This window comes from Garra rufa, chromosome 7 (assembly GCF_049309525.1).
Source record: "Garra rufa chromosome 7, GarRuf1.0, whole genome shotgun sequence".
NCBI lineage: Eukaryota > Metazoa > Chordata > Actinopteri > Cypriniformes > Cyprinidae > Garra > Garra rufa.
The window spans coordinates 24,030,243-24,045,056 of record NC_133367.1 but is presented as its reverse complement, the minus strand read 5'-3'; the positions used below and the strand labels follow the sequence as shown (position 1 = coordinate 24,045,056).

Below are 14,814 nucleotides of genomic sequence, written 5' to 3'. Positions count from 1 at the left end.
AGTCAAACATTTTGTAGAGCGATTTTTACAAAAAACCGTTGCTGCAACGCATCTTTACAGAAAACCAAGACGCAAATTCTACCACCTTTACGCCTTATAATTGCATTTAGCAGAAACAACTAGGCTATATACAGTGAGTGTACAGTGTGCAGATGCACCTTGTAGACACGCTACATTTGGTTTTTATTTCCTACCGCACGAGAGAATGAGTTAGCCCTCAAAAAGAAGTTTTAAACAGGAAATTTGGTTTATTTGCACATTTGCAGCCGAACACACTTTATCTTATCGCTCACCATCGGAGCGTCACTGCGGAAAGTGGGCGGGGCGTAAAAAGTTTGCGAAGCCTGAAAGTGAATGAGTGACAGTTCACCCATCCTCAGTTTTAACGCAGCGCATGGGGCATCAGACAGGATCCGAGCGGAATTACCAGATGAAAACTTTAACGGACTCACAATGAATTTGAACTACACCATCCGACCCACCCAGGGACTTACTGTTTGTTGTGTTTTTAAACAATCACGCCTTTTTTGCGCGGGGGAATGCGTCCAGATGTCGCCGGTTATACTTGAACTAGTTTAATAGGCTATGCGGCCAAAAGCGAATAAACGATTTTAGAAGATGATCGTAAGGAGGCTGTTTCATGCACTGCCTGTCTTCGCTTTAACACTTTTCATCCTGGTTTTGCTGGATTTGCAACTGCGCACCCGGAGTGACCAAAAACCCACCGCGCGTTTTGCGCAGGAAAAAACACCATCTATAACAAGAACTACAGCTGGGAACCAACACAGAGATGTTGATAATGACAAACAAAGGCAAAGACGTCCGAAATGGAGGGAGGTGAAGCCACAACCACCTTTAGGACTCACTGATATCTTCATCACAGTGAAAACCACTGGCCGGTTCCACAAGACCCGCCTTGCTCTTCTTCTGGAGACCTGGATCTCCAGGACTAAAGACCACGTGAGTGTTCCTTGACCATTAAATACTCCAAATTAACAGGGTTTAATGTTAAAACGTAAGAACTGATCAACCACCAATGGTTCCTTGATCATTTTATGCATTTATAATGATCATCTGAGGTACAGTCTCAATAATATCTGCTGCTAATGTCACAGGACGTCTAGCAGACATATTCACATCCTGTGGCATCAGCTAGTTGTGTGCAAACGCTTTGGCGGAAGCACAGGTGCAAACCTCAGACTTGTGTGGTGCCAGGTTTGTTATGACATGTCTCACAAGTGGCACCTATGAAGTTCTCCAACCCTCATTGACTGATTGGTTGTGTTTCTTTTCACTGCAATTGAAGTCAATCACAAGCAGGGATGAGCTAATTTTATTAAGGTTGGCACCGTGCCGCAAAGATTGGCCCACGAATGGGTGCATCTATATTAAAATGCAGCGATCTGCCCCATTTCCTGTTTCGTCCACCCTGTGCTCGTTTATAGACTGAGCACTTCCTGTCTGTGTTCTCTAATTCAGCAATAGCCTTGTCACGAAGGGCTGAGATGGACTTTTAGGTCCTCTTTTTGTCACCAGAAGCAGAACTCACAGATGTGACCTTTGAAAGACAAACTAATGAAGATGACTAACTGGAAGGGCTTTTTAATGAAGCCCAATTTTGTTCTTTCCACAATTTTTCTTCTAATGCTAAGGATTTGCTCTGCCGGTGAATTAAAAAGACATTTTTAAACTCAAAGTACTTTAAATAAGCTCAGGGGTTTTACCAAAGGATTTTGGGTTAAGGCTTGCAGATACTGAAACTATGTCTGACTTGACAGATCTAAAAAGACCAAGTGTGTGGTTACAACACAGCGGCTCAGTGAAACTCATGCAGAAGACCTGTGACATGTCATGGTCACATTTCACCGCAGAATCCAAAAAAAAAAAAAAAAAAGGAAAACATTTAAAAACAATTAGGAACTTACAGGTTTCCAAGCGTTATCTTTTTAAAATTACCGAATTATTTATTTATTTTTGCAATTCTAAAATTAGTATATTTAAAATATGTAAAACAACAACAACATAATAATAATGTTATTATTATTATTATTATTATTATTATTATTATTATTTAAAAAGTAAATGTATTTATGTATATATTAATTTAATATATTTATTATATAACACATTGTGTTATTGTTTAAAAAGAAAAATATTTTTGCATTGTGGTGTACTATTTTTATTATAAAAGTAAGTAAATACTAGTACATTTTGTGTAATATAAGCAAAATATTTTTTTATATTTTGTTATCATGTACCACAATGCAAAAATGTTATTAAAATAGTATTTTAAAACAATAACACAATGTGTTATATAATTAATATAAAATTAATAAATAAAATTATAAAATTATTATTATTATTATTATTATTATGTGATAACACCACAATACAGAAATCTTAAAATATAATTTTTAAACAATAATGTGACCTTTATATTAAATTAAATATACAATTTAGTTATTTTTTTTAAAGAATAATAACATTAGTATTATTGTTGTTGTTGTTGTTATTATTATTATTATTATTATTATGTGATTAATAATACCACAATACAAAAATGTTAATAAAAACAATGAAAAATAAATAAACCTTTTATATTTAAATATAATAAAAAAGAATAATAACATTATTATTATTATTATTATTATTGTTATTATTTTGTGATAAATAATAAAAAAAGAAAGAAAACCCTTAATGGTCATAAAATTGGTTTCAAATTATTTAAGCACAAATAAAATTGCAAAATATTTTTCAAATGTTTTTCCAAAATATGGTCTAAATGTTTTTGACAGGCTTTATGAGATTTGAAATAATGTACTTTTGTGTAGTATAAGCATTATTTTAATATGTTTTATTATATTATATATATTATATGTATATTTATTATATTTTTAATAATATTTTAATAACACAATGTATTATATAATACATATAAACATAAATAAATAATAATTTACTTGTTTTTTTACAGTTATTATTATTATTATTATTATTACTACTACTACTACTGCTACTTCTATTATTATTATTATTATTATTATTATTATTATTATTGTATGAGTAATAATTCCACAATACAAAAATATTAAAATACAAATTTGAAACAATAATACAACTTTTATATTAAATACAATTTAGTTATTTTTGAAGAATAATAACATTATTATTATTATTATTAATATTATTATTATTATTATTATTATTATTATTTTGTGGTAAATAATTAAAAATCTTAATGGTCATAAAAATAGCTTTAAATTATGTAAGCAAAATAAAATTTCATATATATAGAATATGTACTTTTTTGCCCAAAAAATATGGCCTAAATGTATTGGACAGTTTTTCACACTATTTACCAAACAACCTCATCATATTTTTATTTATGCCGTTGGATTCATGCCCATATTTATTTGTGCTTTGGGATTTAGTGGTTTGTCAGCTAGTATATAATATAATTTCCCACTCACTTCTGGTGTTACTTGGACCTGGCTGTGCTTAAATCCATGTTTCACAAGACAAAATGTTTACGAGTAAAGCCCTGGTCCCCAGCATTAATTCTGAGATAGCAAAACATAATAATTGGTTATTACTGACACTTGATACAGATTCATAAAAAAAAAAAAAAAAAATTCTCCGACATCCCCCTTAATGGACCTCCATTTAGGCTGTAAATTATTAGATTTGACTGTGGCCTGCTGCAACATGACATTAAGAAGCAGAACAAAGCCGGACTGACGTACTAACACATGCTTACACACATACACACTTGTGGTTTGGCAGGCGCTAACAACACAAGGAGGACTTTGGGAAGATGTTAGTGATTGGACTTGCTGAGCGCTATCTCTGAGTGGCTTGTCAAAACGAATTCCCAGTGTGCAACTCAGGATGTAACACTTTCAAAGGAGCAGCCGTCACTCTAAATATAAGACGACAAGTGCGAAATAGTGGCGCTGCTGATCCAAATACTTGTACGATCAAAGAGAACTTGTGCGAAATGCTTGGGGCTAAAATTACTCGTGTATGGCATACTAATATGTTTGGTTTTTTGTGTGTGTGTGGAAGAAACGACTTTCAACCCTTCAGCAGCTTGCCACTCTGAAAGTCTGAAACTGGCAGGGTTTAATGTTGAGGTTTTGCATCAGATTTTGGCTCTCGAACATAAGCGTTTAAAAAAATTCCCTGCTTCTGCTTTATTGCTCCTGTTTTGAGTATGAGCAAATGGTGAGTGTGAGGAGGAAGTTTGTTCTTAAGTTTGAAGACTCAGCTTTTCCCTTTCCTCTAAGAGAAGTCAATGACTCATTTTAAATTTAATTACTCAATATTTAAATTTTGATGATGAGTTGAGTGGTGCTTGCAAACATCCCTGCCATGCCATTGGTAGGGCTATATCTAGGCTATGTTTACATGACGACAACAATTGTACTAAAAACTAAAACGTTTTTCTTTTGCATTTTTTCGTAAATGATCAAAATGATTTGTTTCACACGGATCCACGAAAACGACTAAAAACGCTGTATTGTTGGTGCCAATAGCCTTCTGGGCAAGTGTGTCAACATATAATACCGCTGTGCTTCGAGTGTCCCGAGTTCAAATCCCGGCTCGAGGACTTTTCCCGATCTCTCTCCCACTTCGCTTTCTGTCTGCTCTATGCGATCCTATCATAATGAAAGCAAAAAACACAAAAAATGCATTAATCTGTATTAAGCATGCCAAGCCAGTAGATGGCGATCTTACTTTGTAAAGAAACACAAACCACTTGTGTACATACACATTTCTTATTTTTATTTTTTTTTGCGTACAGGTGACAACGTTGTCAAATACGATACCCGTTCATGTGGATATATAAAAACAACTAAAAACGCTTTATTATGCATGCCGGGCCAGTAGGTAGCGATTGCGGAATACTATGTGATTGCGCACATATGAATTTCTATAGACTGAACACGTAATATGTGTGCGTGTTCCATCACTGTTTTCCCAAATTCACATTTTCATATTAAACACAATGAAGACATCACTATTATTTTCGAAAATGTACACTTTGAAACCCGTTTTCAAAAGTTTGCTTTTTCAGGCTCCCAAAACACTGTTATGTAAGTGAACGGTCAAAATGCATTAAAGGTCCCATATTGTACACTTTTCTGGAGGTTTATTTTAGTTGTTGATGTCCTTAAGAATATATATTTGCGGTATAAGTGCCAAAATCCATCTCAATATATTTTTACAGCTCCTTTTTTAGGAGCTCTGTCAAAAACAGGTCGATTTTGGCCCATCTAATTAATATTCATGAGCCTCTCTTCTGATTGGCCTGTTGTTTTCTGAGTGACGCACAGCCAGGCCAATCACAGGTAACTACGTCATGTATGCTGTAAGCGAGCTCAGAGCAATAGAGAGAGCCTAGCCTGCTGATACTCAACAAGATATTTCAGAATGATCATTAATGTTTTTTCTTTTTCAAACACCAAATGCAGTAAGCTACATAACTGTTGCTTTAGTAAAGCCCCTTTCACAATGCGCGCTGATTCTGGAAAATTATGGGAACGAGCGCTGTGTGAACAAAAGCCAGAACCATAAAGGCAGTGTTGTAGTGATGATGCACGTTACCCTGCGACTCTTCACGACGAAAAAATACGTGCAAAGTGGAATGAAGCGGCGATCGGGCAGAGCCAGCTCCTCACTATCAGCGCTGAAGCAGTTTGTTCAGGTTACAGTAGTTTCAGTTTAGTGAAACGTACGCATCGCATTACATCTCACATCCAAACGTCACATGTCTTTATGGGTTGTGTGTAAAGCACGCACAGATTTCGGAAAACAACTGTGAATGAACCAAATTAAACAATTCCGGAACAAATCATTGGACACATTATCCGTGTATTTACCGGAATCGCTGTGTGAAAGAGGCTGAAGTTGACGTGCCACTGGCCTCTTATATTCACGTTGTTCTGAAGCCTGTGCAATGATGTAGTTTCGACATCTATCGACTGAACAGGGTTTTCTAGATTAGTTTTCGTGTTGTTGTTGCTTAGCAATGTTATGGATGCGTTGTTGTCTGGGTTTGACAAAAGGAGGGTGGGACAGTGGTTGGCTTTCGGGGTGGTGACTGAAGGCGGTGACTGAGTAGATCGGACGTCACATCGTTACGGAAGTCACAGCGGCTCGTGAAAAGAAACAGCTACTTTAAGCAGGCTGTGTGCAGTTTACTGTGGATTGACTGTTTTGAAACTCATATGGTAGTTACATAGCCCCTAGACCTCAGTTATCATGAAAAAAGCCAGGAAATTTCGATTTTGACAATATGGGACTCTGTAAGGAAACATTATGCGTTTGCGTACATATGCATTTCTATAGACTAAACATGTAATATGTATGCGTGTTCCATCACTGTTTTCCCAAATTCACGTTTTCGTAGTTTACACGAAGACGATATCACTATCCATTTGTTAAGTCTGGCATCACGCGTCACCGCTTCTGTGTCCAAATGTAATGCCACGAGAAAACAACAAACGGTGCTAATATACACTTACAATGTGATATAATACTACCAAAAAAAGTTATATTCCTCCCTTTAAACTCCATACCGAAATCCCAGTTCGCCAGAAAATATAAATAAATAAATATAAAAATGATTTGTGTTTGGGATGCTGTTGTCAGTGTTTCCTAGTGTTTTCCCCCCTCACAAGGACTTGTTGGTTTCTTCCTTTGTCTCCCCCTTTTGTTCAGTTTGATTTGGTTTACCCTTGCACTTATTTGGACTTCCCCCTCGTTTCCTTGATTGTGTACACCTGTCTTTGTAATTAACCACTCCCTTTATAAGTCGTTTGTTTCCTTGTTCGGTCTTAATGTTTCGTCATGTTGTGGTACTCCTGGTTTTCTGTTTGTTGTTTCATGAAGTTACGTCGTGGTTTGTGTTTCCCTGGATTTCTGTTTTGTTTGTTTATTAAATACGTGTTTGTTTTGTACTCCTGGCTCCTCGTGTGTTCTCCTGACTCCTCACACCCTGCACGGCGTGACAGCTGTGAGCACGGAGACTGTAGTGTACACCGTAAGTTTGAAAATGTTTAGCTTAAATGTTTATTATGAATAAACAGTGGCTGTTGACATGGTATTCTCAAGGGAAATAATTTAAGACTTGGACCCGGAAACAGGGTTTGTTGAACGCGCATTACGTCATCACTTAACAAGCGAATTGACGTACAATTTAAAACCCATTTTCAAAAGTTTGAATTTTCAGGCCTCCAAAAACTATTGTCTAAAAGGTCAAAAAAAAATTTGGCTTTTACTTTTGATACTTGTGTACTTGTGTGTGTGTGGCATCACCATTTTCCCAAATTCACGTTTTTGTAGTTAACACAACAATGATATCAGTATTGTTTGCGTTTTCAGGCTCCCAAATCACTGTTGTCATGTAAATGAATGGTCAAAGCTTGTAAAAGAATATAACAAAAAAAATATATAACAGTTATGTAAACACCCCCTTAGATGGTTTCTAGGGTATTTGGCACAGTTATAATTTACTTGTAAATTTACAGTAAATTATTTCAGCATAGACACCAGTATGTTAAATTAATTGTACAATATCGTAATTATATTTAACGTCAAATTAGCAATATACCAACCCGATCTCATGCAATTTGCGCACATTTTACGAGGTGACCTCACTTGTATGATTTGTGAATAATATGTATTTTACGAGGCAGCAAATTCGTAGGTATTTATACGAATGATCACCCCTATCCTCTAAACCTGCCCCTCACGGAAAACTTACAAAAAAGTACAAGTGAGCCCTGCTGAATAAAACAGCTAAAACCAGCCTAGGCTTGTTGGCTGGTTTTAGCTGGTCTTAGCTGGTCAACAGGCTAGTTTTAAAGGGGTTTTGGCCACTTTCCCAGCCTGGCCAGGCTGGAAGACCAGCTAAAACCAGCTACTTCCAGTTTAAACCAGCTAAGACCAGCCAACCGGCCTAGGCTGGAAGACCAGCTAAAACCAGCTACTTCCAGTTTAAACCAGCTAAGACCAGCCAACTGGCCTAGGCTGGTTTTAGCTGTTTTTTCAGCATGGAGGTCGTATGAATTTCTTAAATAGTCCTTAAACCTCATAAAATATGTACAAATTGGCCATGATTGTTGAAATGGTGTTAAAAAAATGTCAAAACTGTGATATAAACCGCAGAATTATTTTTAAATCAGAATTCTAAGTTTACATTTTGCAGTTGTGTTTTTGTTCCAACCATTGAATAAAAACGATAAAAATGGTGTAATTGCGACTTTTCTTTACAATTCAGCCTTTTCCCCTGCTCACAATTTTGACTTTTGTACAACCCCTTTCTTCTGTTCTTTTTAGAACTGCAAGATAAAAACTTAACTTGCACAAAGAAAAAAGTAACATATTCAAATTTATAAACTTGCAACTCTGATTTTTAGGGAATTTAAGTGGTTGCTGTGGTGTTCTGTGAGCCTATATGATACTCTAGTCTGTTGATAATGGTTTCAGTCTCTCGTTCAGTGTAGGTCTTTGAAATTTGTTCGTCCATTTTATTTAGCCTGCCGGGCAGAAGTCATTGATTTGATTTCTTATGAAAGTATTAGACTGAGTTAAATCTCAGTGTTTAATGCTTACGGTAAAGGGCTCGATCAAATTACATTTTGAGTTCCAGCAGCGGGGTTTTTAAGCACAGGATGTTGTTTGTGCTTGTCAGTTTCTGTGCTTCTGTTTGTGTGCCCTTTGCCTCCATGCCAATAAGAGGAAGTGACAGCCGCAGACTGCGTTTTGAAACAATGACAAAACGGAAGTCTATCTTAACAGAGGAAGTCTTAAGCTGAGGAAACAGGAACAAAGTGTGAAACAACAACTTAGGCACTTTTAACAAATGTCAGAAAAAAAAAACAGTGGACATCTGAGCAAAGACTTTTTTGATTGTTCGATTTTGTTATTGAGCACTGTTACAGACTAATATTGTTTTAGTGATGTATGTGTATGAGGGTTTGATATTTGAATCAGAATACGTTTTGGATCCGTCTGCTTTTATCGTCCATCACATTATGAGGCCTCTCTTGGCCAAATTTGTGCCCTTTTCTTATTCCATTCATCCAATTTGTTCCCTATCAAGTTGGGAAGACAAAATGTAGGCGCCTCGTCTACGAGTTTCACTTCATTATGCCGCTAATGGGCATTTGTGCTGCTGTTTCACTCTCCCAACAGTGTTTTATGAGCCCCTGTCACCAGCCGCTTTGCTTTATCCGAAATGAGCGCTAAAGATCCACCCTTATGATTTACGAAGGAGCTCTGGATGCGAGTGGGCCGTTTCCACTCGCTCTGGCCCATTGGCTTTGATGGCCGCGGCATTGATCTGCGCGCTTCGATTATTCCACTTGTAGTCAAGGACCGCGGCAGGAGTGCCATGTAGACTTACGATATGAGCCGTCTGGAGCACCTAGCCGTCGTAATGAAGCTAAACTTTCAGAGTGACATCTCCACTGCATCATGGGGAACATTAAAGGCTCTAGCAGGGGTGAGGTGTGTGTGTGTGTGTGTGTGTGTGTGTAAGAGAGAGAGAGAAAAAAACGGACGAGTAGAGGAATATGGTCGCGGCTGACCACAGATAGGATGTGTCGCTGTCTAGCAGGAAATGGCTCCTAAATCTGCTCCTCTCAGTTGGTTGAGGGGCTTTTTTTCTTTTATAAATTCAGGTTTTGTGGTTCCAAACACCCCTGAAAACCCTAATTTGGTTATATTAATTATTAAACACTGATATTGTATATTATGAATATTGTTGGCTCATGACGATCGACTTTTGTTTTTCTTACAGTCGCTTCTGCTAACTGCGTAAATGTCTGCTTATTAAAAGTCATGTTTTGAATATGTTTAACAATAGTAATTGTAAAAATTATAGGCCTATGATAAGTTTTTTTTGTAATATTCATAATTGGAATTATTCATCGTGAAATGAACTGACACGATCTATAGAACACAGAAAATATGAGCAAAAAATGTTTGTTAGTTCAACGTCATAATTTTGATAAAATATGTACACATATATAAAATATACTGACATAATCTGATGAAGTCATATTCAAAAAAGCAAATGTAATGCAAAATCTATGGAAGCCCATTTTCGCCACTGAATAAAAAATTAAAAAAGGTCATTTTGACTTTTTATCTCACAATTCTGACCTTTTTTTCGCAATTGCGAGTTTATATCATGCAATTGCAAGTTATAAAGTCATAATTGCATGATATAAACTTGCATTTGCAAGTTATAAGGTCAGAATGGTGAGTTTATGTCTAAATAGAAAAAAGTCAGAATTGCGTGTTTATATCAAACAGTTTACTCAATTGTAAGTTCTAAAGTCAAAATTGTTTGATATAAATTCACAATTGCGAGTTTTTAAGTCAGAATTGCCAGATATAAACTTACAGTTCTAACTTTTTTCTTAGAATTGTGAGTTTATATCTAAATAGAAAAAAGTTAGTTTGTATCACGCAATTCTGACTTTATAACTAGCAATTTTGAATTTATATCAGTTTATATTGTGAGTTATAAAGTAAAAATTACATAATATAATCTCACAATTGCGAGTTTTAAGGTCAGATTTGCGAGTTTATATCAGGCAGTTTACGCAATTGCGTTATCTAAAGCTGCGTGATATAAACGTAATTGCGAGGTATGAGGTCATAATTGCGATAAACTCAGTTCTAACTTTTTTTCTCAGAATTTCGAGTTTATATCTAAATAGAAAACATCTGAATTGCGAGTTTATATGTCGCAATTTACGCAATTGCGAGTTTAAAATTTGCATGATATGAATTCGCAGTTGTGAGTTATGAGAGCATAATTGCGGGATATAAACTCAGTTCTAACTTTTTTCTCAGAATTGTGAGTTTATATCTAAATAGAAAAAAGTCAGAATTGCGAGTTTATATCACGCAGTTTACACAACTGCGAGTTCCTGAGTTGCGTGGTATAAATTCGCAATTGTGATTTATGAAGTCATAATTGCAAAATATAAACTCAGTTCTAACTTTTTTCTCAGAATTTCAAGTTTATATCTAAATAGAAAAAGTCAGAATTGCGAGTTTATATCACGCAATTTACGCAAATGCAAGTTCTAAATTTGCATGATATAAATTCACAATTGCGAGTTATGAGGGCATAACTGCAATATATAAACTCAGTTCTAACTTTTTTCTCAATTTTGATTTTATATCTAAATAGAAAAAAAAGTCAGAAATGCGAGTTTATATCACACAATTTATGCAATTGAGTTCTAAAGTTGCGTGATATAAACTTGTAATTGCAAGTTATGAGGTCATAATTGCGAAATATAAACTCAGTTCTAACTTTTTTTCTCAGAATTTTGAGTTTATATCTAAATTGAAAAAAGTCAGAATTGCCAGTTTATATCACGCAATTTACGCAAATGCGAGTTCTAAAGTTTGCGTGATATAAATTCACAATTGCGAGTTATGAGGTCATAATTGCAAGATATAAACTCAGTTCTAACTTTTTTTCTCAGAATTTTGAGTTTATATCTAAATTGAAAAAAGTCAGAATTGCCAGTTTATATCACGCAATTTACGCAAATGCGAGTTCTAAAGTTTGCGTGATATAAATTCACAATTGCGAGTTATGAGGTCATAATTGCGAAATATAAACTCAGTTCTAACTTTTTTTCTCAGAATTTTGAGTTTATATCTAAATAGAAAAAAATCAGAATTGCGAGTTTATATCACGCAATTTACACAACTGCGAGTTCTAAAGTTGCGTGATAATTCGCAATTGTGAGTTATGAGAGCATAATTGCGAGATATAAACTCAGTTCTAACTTTTTTCTTAGAATTTCGAGTTTATATCTAAATAGAAAAAAGTCAGAATTGCGAGTTTATATCACGCAGTTTAGGTTTAAGCCTAGTCCTAGACTAAAATGTAAGTCTGAGCTGTTTCAACTAAAAGAAACTTGCACTGACTGATCTTAAAGTATATCAGTGCCTTTGTTTTGTCTCAAGATGCACACCAGTAATGATTTTTTTCTAATCACATTTATAAAAATTACTTAAATGTCCTAATTGAACTATGGCCTAATCCTGGCTTAATCTAAGCCCTTTCTGTGAAACCAGGCCATAGTCAAAATTGTGAGTTATAAGGTCAGAATTGTAAGTTTATATCTAAATAGGAAAAAGTTTATATCGCGCAATTCTGACATTATAACTCGCAATTGCGAGTTATTTAATATTTATATTAATATTTAATATTTACAGTAATATTTTTGTTCGATAATATTTTAGTTTTTTTTTCTTTTGCCAACCCAGTTATCTTAGCTGCCTTTTTTTAGACACTTTCACACAAAAACACAAACAGCAGTTGTGTCGTCCCACCTTGAGACTACATTGGTAATTACAAACCAGAGTTCTGATGGCAAAACTGAGAACACAGATGCTCAGAGGCCTCCTGGTGCACCAGCTGTTGTCTCGCAGCGCTGCATGATGGGAGTTTGGATGTTACTTGTCCTCATAAGACCACCAAACTCTCATTGCACCATTTCAGAATTAATATGCAGGTTTTGCCTCATGAATTTGTCTTTATGTTTCACTTCTACAGACGTACATCTTCACAGACAGTCCAGATCAAGACATCTCCTCTGAAGGTAGATCATCTTTCTTCTGCAGGACTGATCTGAGCTCATCAATCTTTGTCCTAAACTCACAGCATGTGTCTTTGCTCACAGGATTTAATGTCATCGTCACCGACTGCCCGCCGGAGCACAGTCATCAAGCTTTGTCTTGCAAGATGGCGGCCGAGTATGACCACTTCATGGCCTCTGGCAAAAAGTGAGTCGGACAATGAATTGTGACCTTATGGTTCGATTCATTTTCAAAAGTAGCTACAGTTGTTTGTTTTCTAATAGTATGTGTCGTGTATGTGTACTTTTTATTTACTTTTTATTTAAAATGCAGCTAATGAATCATTTACTCGATTTGTTTGAAAGCACAGGTTCATTCAGGAACCAAAACAAGCAACTTTATGATTAAGTTGACTTGAAAAAGTAACATGATAATAACTTGCTAATTATGCTACCAACATGCCAGTAACTTGTTAATCATGTTAGCAACAAGGTATTGGCTTGTTTATTATGTTAAAAACATGCTTGCAACATGCTAGTGACTTGTTAATCATGCTAGCAACATGTTGCTAACTTGTTATTAATGTTAGCAACATGCCTGTGACTTGTTAATCATGCTAGCAACATGCTAGTAACTTGTTAATCATGCGAACAACGTGGAAATCATGTAAAACAGGCTAGTAACTTGCTAATCATGCTAGCAACATGTTAGTAACTTGTTACTCGTGCTAGCAATATGTTAGCAACTTGTTACTCATGCTAGCAACATGGTAATCATGTTAGAAACAGGCTAGTAAGTTGTTAATCATGCTAGCAACATGTTAGTAACTTGCTAATCATGCTAGCAACATGCTAATAACTTGTCAATCAAGCAAACAACATGGAAATCATGTTAAAACAGGCTAGTAACTTGCTAATCATGCTAAAACATGTTAATAACTTGTTACTCGTGCTAGCAATATGTTAGCAACTTGTTACTCATGCTAGCAACATGCTAGTTACCTAGTCAATCTTGTTAGAAATGGGCTAGTAACTTGTTAATCATGCTAACAACATGGTAATCATGTTAGAAACAGGCTAGCAACTTGTTACTCATGCTAGTTACCTAATTAATCTTGTTAGAAACGGGCTAGTAACTTGTTAACCATGCTAGCAACATGGTAATCATGTTAGAAACAGGCTAGTAATTGGTAATCTTGCTAGACCCAGGCTAGTAACTTGCTACTCATGCTAGCAACATGTTAGCAACTTGTTACTCATGCTAGTTACCTAATTAATCTTGTTAGAAACGGGCTAGTAACTTGTTAACCATGCTAGCAAAATGGTAATCATGTTAGAAACAGACTAGTAAGGTGTTAATCATGCTAATCATGCTAAACATGTTAATAACTTGTTACTCATGCTAGCAACATGCTAGCAACTTGTTACTCATGCTAGCAACATGCTAGTTACCTAGTCAATCTTGTTATAAATGGGCTAGTGACTTGTTAATCATGCTAGCAACATGGTAATCATGTTAGAAACAGGCTAGTAACTTGTTAATAACATGTTAGTAACTTGTTGATCATGTTAGCAACATACGAGCAACCTGCTAATCTTGTTAGAAACAGGCTAGTAACTTGCTAATCATGCTAGCAACATGGTAATCATGTTAAAAACAGGCTAGTAACTTGTTAATCATGCTAGCAACATGTTAGTAACTTGTTGATCATGTTAGCACAATACGAGCAACCTGCTAATCTCGTTAGAAACAGGCTAGTAACTTGCTAATCATGCTAGCAACATGTTAGTAACTTGTTACTCATGCTAGCAACATGCTAGTCACCTGCTAATCATGTTAGAAACAGGCTAGTAACTTGTTAATCATACTGGCAGCATGGTAATCATGTTAGAAACAGTCTAGTAACATGCTAATCATGCTAAAACATGTTAATAACTTGTTACTCATGCTAGCAACATGCTAGCAACTTGTTACTCATGCTAGCAACATGCTAGTTACCTAGTCAATCTTGTTAGAAATGGGCTAGTAACTTGTTAATCATGCTAGCAACATGGTAATCATGTTAGAAACAGGCTAGCAACTTGTTAATCATACTGGCAACATGGTAATCATGTTAGAAACATGCTAATAACTAGATAATAATGCTAGCAACATGTTAGTAACTTGTAATCATCTTAGCAATGTGTAAGCAAC

The 14,814-nt window shown here is 35.5% G+C and overlaps 1 protein-coding gene across 1 annotated transcript in view; it reads left to right on the top strand.

The window, feature by feature from the left end:
• The first annotated feature begins 387 nt into the window (after positions 1 to 387).
• The window catches only part of mfng (MFNG O-fucosylpeptide 3-beta-N-acetylglucosaminyltransferase), a 28,698-nt gene continuing 14,271 nt past the window's right edge, over positions 388 to 14,814 (top strand). Inside the window, exons 1-3 of the mRNA XM_073844259.1 lie at positions 388 to 960; positions 12,599 to 12,644; positions 12,726 to 12,828. Of these exons, the coding sequence (XP_073700360.1) occupies positions 619 to 960; positions 12,599 to 12,644; positions 12,726 to 12,828 (491 nt within the window). The 5' untranslated portion in view covers positions 388 to 618. The remainder of the gene's footprint in view (positions 961 to 12,598; positions 12,645 to 12,725; positions 12,829 to 14,814) is intronic.